Source organism: Microcaecilia unicolor, chromosome 14 (genome assembly GCF_901765095.1).
Source record: "Microcaecilia unicolor chromosome 14, aMicUni1.1, whole genome shotgun sequence".
Classification (NCBI taxonomy): domain Eukaryota; kingdom Metazoa; phylum Chordata; class Amphibia; order Gymnophiona; family Siphonopidae; genus Microcaecilia; species Microcaecilia unicolor.
The window spans coordinates 23,365,916-23,371,838 of record NC_044044.1 but is presented as its reverse complement, the minus strand read 5'-3'; the positions used below and the strand labels follow the sequence as shown (position 1 = coordinate 23,371,838).

Here is a 5,923-nt window from a genome sequence, read left to right as displayed (position 1 = left end):
TCAGCCACAGGATTCATCATTCTGGGATTCTTTCACCAAACTCAACAGCGTGTCTTCATTTACACAATAGTTGTATCAGCCTATGTCATCTCTATGCTGGGAAATATTGGGTTCTTAATATTAATGTTCTCTGACCATCATCTCCACAAACCCATGTACTTCTTCCTCAGCAACTTGTCCTTTGTAGATATTTGGAACACCACAGTCACTGTCTCTACGTTGCTACAAAGCCTTTTAAAAGGGAAAACCTTTATTTCATTTTCTCTATGTATGACACAGCTTTACCTGTTTTTAATTGCTTTAAGTACAGAATTCTGGCTTCTCACAGTCATGGCTTATGATCGTTTTGCAGCAATATGTAAACCTCTACATTACCCACTCCTCATGAACAAAAAGAATTGCATTTTACTTGCAGCTTCTTCCTGGATAACCGGCATTGTTGATATGATTGCTTTAGTAGATGTTATGTCCCATTACTCTTTCTGTGGCTCCAATGAGATTAACCATTTCTTCTGTGACCCCAATGCACTGCTAAAACTCTCCTGCAGTGATATACAGAACTTTGAAATACTAGTACTTTCTGAAGGGGTTTTTATGGCCGTTTTCCCCTTTCTATTAACCCTGTTATCCTACATATTTATCATTGTAGCCATCCTGAAAATCCGTTCTTCTGAAGGGAGAAACAAAGCCTTCTCTACCTGCTCCTCCCACTTAACCATTGTTCTTATTTTCTATGGCACTGTAACAGTCGTCTACATGAGCCCAAGCTCAATGTTTACACCAGAGCAAGATAAAATGTTTGCCCTTCTGTACACGGTACTGATTCCCATGCTAAACCCCTTAATTTATAGCATGAGAAATAAAGAAGTAAAAAATGCCCTGAAAAATCTCATCTTTAGAAAATAACATTAAAGGAAAGAAGACATTATCATTGTCATCTTAAATTCAACAGCATTTAAGTATTTTTTCTTTTCATGTCTATTCCTGTTACTCAGTAAAAACAGTTATAAAGTTTATGAAATTCTTTGTATCATTTCTTGTTTTGCTTTTAATAATTGATCACTGAATTGGTTCTGCTCTTCTTTGGATGGGAGATCCTTAAATGCACATTGGTCTAGCTTTCTCTCCGAGATAAGACAAAAAAAGTGGGATTTGAACCACGGATGCCAAAGACTGGAAAGATGTTTATTTATGATAATCTTTTTATCTTAAATACACGTCTTTCCAGTCTTTGGCATTCGTGGTCCAACTCCCACTTTTTTGTCTTAGCTCTGTGGTTTCCCGTGTGACGTTTGAGTGCTGCGCCCTTGGCGGATTCTCTTTAACTCGCTTTCTCTCCAACACACATGAGCTTGCATGTGGAGTACCTCAGAGCCCGGTGTTAAGATTGTCATTTTTCATTTCTAAAAATGATATTCAACAGTTGTTCTCTATTCAAACCTATACCATGCATACAATTGATGACATCTCACGTAAGCTTGTATAGATAGCTGACTGGATTGTATTGGGTTTCAAACTAAATCCATCTCAAAACTTCTGGTTTTTTATCCATCTCTCCAACAATTCAGGGTGTGCAGATTTCATTCAAGAGTACAATCAGGATTCTCAGTGTAGCTTTTGATAACCACCAGACCCTTGTAGAACATTTTCCCTCTATAACTGAGATTTCCATTTTCATGATAAGACAAATTCACCTAGGTCATTCCTCCTTTTTTGATATTGCTTCCCTCTGTTTATTTGTCCATTCCCTAATTATTTTCTGCTTTGATTGCTTCAAGGTGTCTGATAATATCAAGTTTGTAGTTTACCACCAACGCAAAACACTGCAGTAAAACTAATTCATGGTGCCAAGAAGTATGACTGAGTCATCTCTCTTCTGGTCAGTTAACATTGGCTTCAGATCTTCCCTTGGATAATTCAAAATGTTTTTATTCTCATTTTCCAGGATTCTTCATTCAGGAATTTTAAAGTTCAAGGCATCCTTAAGACCTATTTCTTGACTGAAACATTTTCCCATATAGTCAAATGATATATTGGATGGTCCTTCCATTTTTTCATTCCCTGGCAGTGAAGATCTCACATGGAGGGGTCGTCTACGAAGGTGTGCTAGTGTTTTAGCTCACGCTAAGAATTAGCACGTGCTAAATGCTAAGACACCCATTATATTCCTATGAGTGTCTTAGTGTTTAGTGCATACTCATTTTTAACGTGAGCTATAAACACTAGCGCACCTTCCTAAAAGAACCCCATAGTCTGCGCCTACTTTTCAGAACCACCTCTCCTCATATTAGATTTAATTGTAATCTGCACTTATTGCGTTTCTTTATTTATTTCAGAAAATATTTTCCAGTAATTGAGTTGCTATTTTAAACGAGGTTTCCTTGTCTCTTCCTCCCTATCTTTACTTCTCACTTAATTTAGGGCCCCTAACCCCACTAGAGACATTTTAGTGCTTTCAGCATGCACTTAGCATTAGTGCATAGATGCCCATAATATTCCTATGCACAGTTAGCGTGCACTAAAAACTCTAGTGCACCTTAGTAAACAGCAGGGGCGTAGCCAGACCTCGACAGGAGGGGGGGGGACAGAGCCCAAGGGGGGGAGCACATTTTGGCCCGCCTCCCCGCTGCTGCCCTCCCGCAGCTACTTCTGCCTCCTCCCACCGCCGCCGGAAGGTACCTTGGCTGGCAGGGGTCCCCAACCCCCACCAGCTACAGCATTTGTCCCATGCTGGTCTCACATTGCCTGGCACCCTGCCCTGTTTTCAGCGCCGTGCACGCTCGTTTTAATGAAACTAAGAATGTAGGAGCATGCTCGGTTTCATTAAAACGAGCGTGCAGAGGGCGCCAGGCAATGTAAGACCAGTGCGGAACAAACGCCTTAACTGGCAGGGGTTGGGGACCCCTGCCAGCCAAACCGGGGGCCCCGGAGCCAATTTGGGGGGCCCAGGACCCCGTGCCCCCCCCCCATAGCTACGCCACTGGTAAACAGTGACTTATATTTATATTGTAAACCACCTAGCTATTTTTATTCATGGTATATTAAATAAATGTGAAATGTGTAATGTAAGATATATTTCCCACCTCCACTTATACCCTATATTGTCTATAAGATGTTTTAATGTGTATTGTGTTTACATTGTAAGGAGCATATTATGCTATAATGTGTACTATTATTTAAATATTTTTGCTGCTGTGATTGTCTATTGCCTCTGCCCAGCTTATTCTTGCTATACACTCCTTTGGGTGAATTTCTTCAAAAAGGCAGTAAAATACATCGACAAATAAATAAATAATTATTTCCTGATTATTCTATAATGACTCAAGCACACCTAAGTGCTATTATAGAATTGGTGCTATCCCCCTAATTCTGTAAGAGTCGCCAAACATTGTGCATGCAATTTAATTGAATAACGAGGCCATTAGTGTTAATAAGTGGCTTTTTTTTTTTACAAGCAATCATTGGCACTAATTAGATTTAATTAGAACTTATGTGCATAAATTTAGGCGCAGGATCTACATCTAAATTTTATACTGGGAGTGTCATGGGCAGAATGGGGAGTTACTAGTATTTATACATGTTGTTACAGAACACGGGGGATATGCACTGAATTTAGTCACGTACATTTGTGTCACATTCCAGTTGGTACAAATGGCTATACCTAAAGTTAATGTCTCAAAAATATATATTATGGGGTGCAGCGAAGGACGACTAAAATGATAACGGGGATGGGACGACTTCCCTATGAAGAAAGGCTAAGGAGGCTAGGGCTTTTCAGCTTGGAGAAGAGACGGCTGAGGGGAGACATGATAGAGGTATATAAAATGATGAGTGGAGTGGAACAGGTGGATGTGAAGCGTCTGTTCACGCTTTCCAAAAATACTAGGACTAGGGGGCATGCGATGAAACTACAGTGTAGTAAATTTAAAACAAATAGGAGAAAGGTTTTCTTCACCCAGCGCATAATTAAACCCTAGAATTTGTTGCCAGAGAACATGGTGAAGGCGGTTAGCTTGGCAGAGTTTAAAAAGGGTTTAGACGGTTTCCTAAAGGACAAGTCCATAAACCGCTACTAAATGGACTTGGTGAAAAATCCACAATTCCAGGAATAACATGTATAGAATGTTTGTACGTTTGGGAAGCTCGCCAGGTGCCCTTGGCCTGGATTGGCCGCTGTCGGGGGACAGGATGCTGGGCTCGATGGACCCTTGGTCTTTTCCCAGTGTGGCATTACTTATGTACTTAAAACAAACTGGACTATCATTAATGCTACAAATCACCACTAGTCTATATAATAAGCTTATAGTCTTTCACCGTTATATCAAGAGCTTTTTAATAAATAAACAAAGAAACCTCAAAGCTTCTCAGTGAGGTCGCTCAAGTTTTGGAAGTACTGTATCATTACCGGGTACACCTCAACTGCATGTGGAGCAAGATCATATCATTGGTTGAGATGTATCCGGTACTGGCAAAGTACTTCAAAACATGAGCGACCTCACTGGGAAGCTTTGAGGTTTCTTTTGTTTATTTATTAAAAAGCTCTTGATGCAATGGTAAGAAACTATAAGCTTATTATACAGACTGGTGGTGATTTGCACCTAAAGTTAGGCATGAGTTCCTAGGCATAAGGGCGATTCTATAAACCAAACCTAACTTTAAGCATGACTTATAGAATAGCACTTTTTTTGGTGCTGATTTTTTTTCGGCACCATTTATACAATTCACCCCTAAACGTGCCCTATTGTAGCTACTGAATCAAGGCAGCAATTTATAGAATTCTCTCGATGGTCTTTAAAAATAAGCGCCCTCATTACCACGAAAAACAAATTAGACAGACGTAAGCAAGAAATGAAAATGTCCCTGGTTATTCTCCGAGTTCCTGTATCTGTGATTGCCTTCATTCCCAAACCGTCTTGTCCCAGAAGATTTAATCATCTTTATTATCTGGTTGATACAAAAGCTGCGCCTTTTTGAAAAAAGAAACAACTGTATGCCACACCTTAAAGCCACACACTTAGCTCCATAGCTCAAGGGTTGAGAATGCTTCTATGAAATTAACTGTGATGCATGTCTTGTTAGAGATGAGTACAACATAAATTACATATATATCCAAGTATCATCAGCAGGTAAGTAGGAATATGTGTTCTATGACATATACCAACCCCATAAAAGGCAGAATCACATAGAATATACACTGAGAATATATTTATAAGCTTGATTATCTATTATCAGATATACTGGGTAAATTGTAAAGCATTACAGGGTTCACTGAGAATGAAATGCGAGGACTGTGATTTCAAAATTATTTTTTTTACCATAACATGAAATGCATTTCCGCTATGTAAGAATACATTGTTATGTGTCAGAATGCAAAATGGAAGTTGAAATGAGTGATCAAAATTCTGGTACCTGATGGTAAAATAGCTCACAAATGTATCCATCAGGACCGTGGCTTTTGATTTCTGATTTTTTTTCTGTCCTTCCCTACTTCCGAAGAGTTATCCGTTCCAGTTAGTGTTTGTTTTACTGAGTCATTTCAACATGTTTAACATCAAAATTTGACTCGTTGGATATTTGACAAGATCTGTCTCAGGTTTTTATAACTTAGCAGACATGATTTCACTCATAACTTTCCACAGTAATGGTACAGGAATTGGTCTAAAGAGAATTTCCAGATCATGAACTACTGTTTACTGTTGTGAGATGAATCAAAAAAGATTATCTTGAGCAAGATGTTCAGTGAAACATCGGTTAATTTAATAGAGTAAAACGTTTGAAAGTCTGGTTAAGGCAACTTCTATGCTGTTCACATCTTAAGCATCCTGACTGATTCACAGATCAATTGAGTTAATAGGTAGACATAGACTAATGGTTAGAGTAAGAGGCTGAGAACCATAAGTACATAAGTAATGCCACACTGGGA

General features: G+C 39.1%; 1 protein-coding gene across 1 annotated transcript; it reads left to right on the top strand.

Annotated features, from left to right (window-relative positions):
- Positions 1–321: 321 nt before the first annotated feature.
- LOC115457741 (olfactory receptor 1019-like) lies at positions 322–906 on the top strand. The gene has a single exon (XM_030187309.1). It carries the CDS (start codon positions 331–333, stop codon positions 904–906), a length of 576 nt encoding a protein of 191 aa, XP_030043169.1. The 5' UTR covers positions 322–330.
- Positions 907–5,923: the final 5,017 nt, after the last annotated feature.

Bases quoted from the DNA above. Each gene is read 5' to 3' on its own strand.
- LOC115457741 (XM_030187309.1), top strand. From the start codon at position 331: ATGGCTTATGATCGTTTTGCAGCAATATGTAAACCTCTACATTACCCA.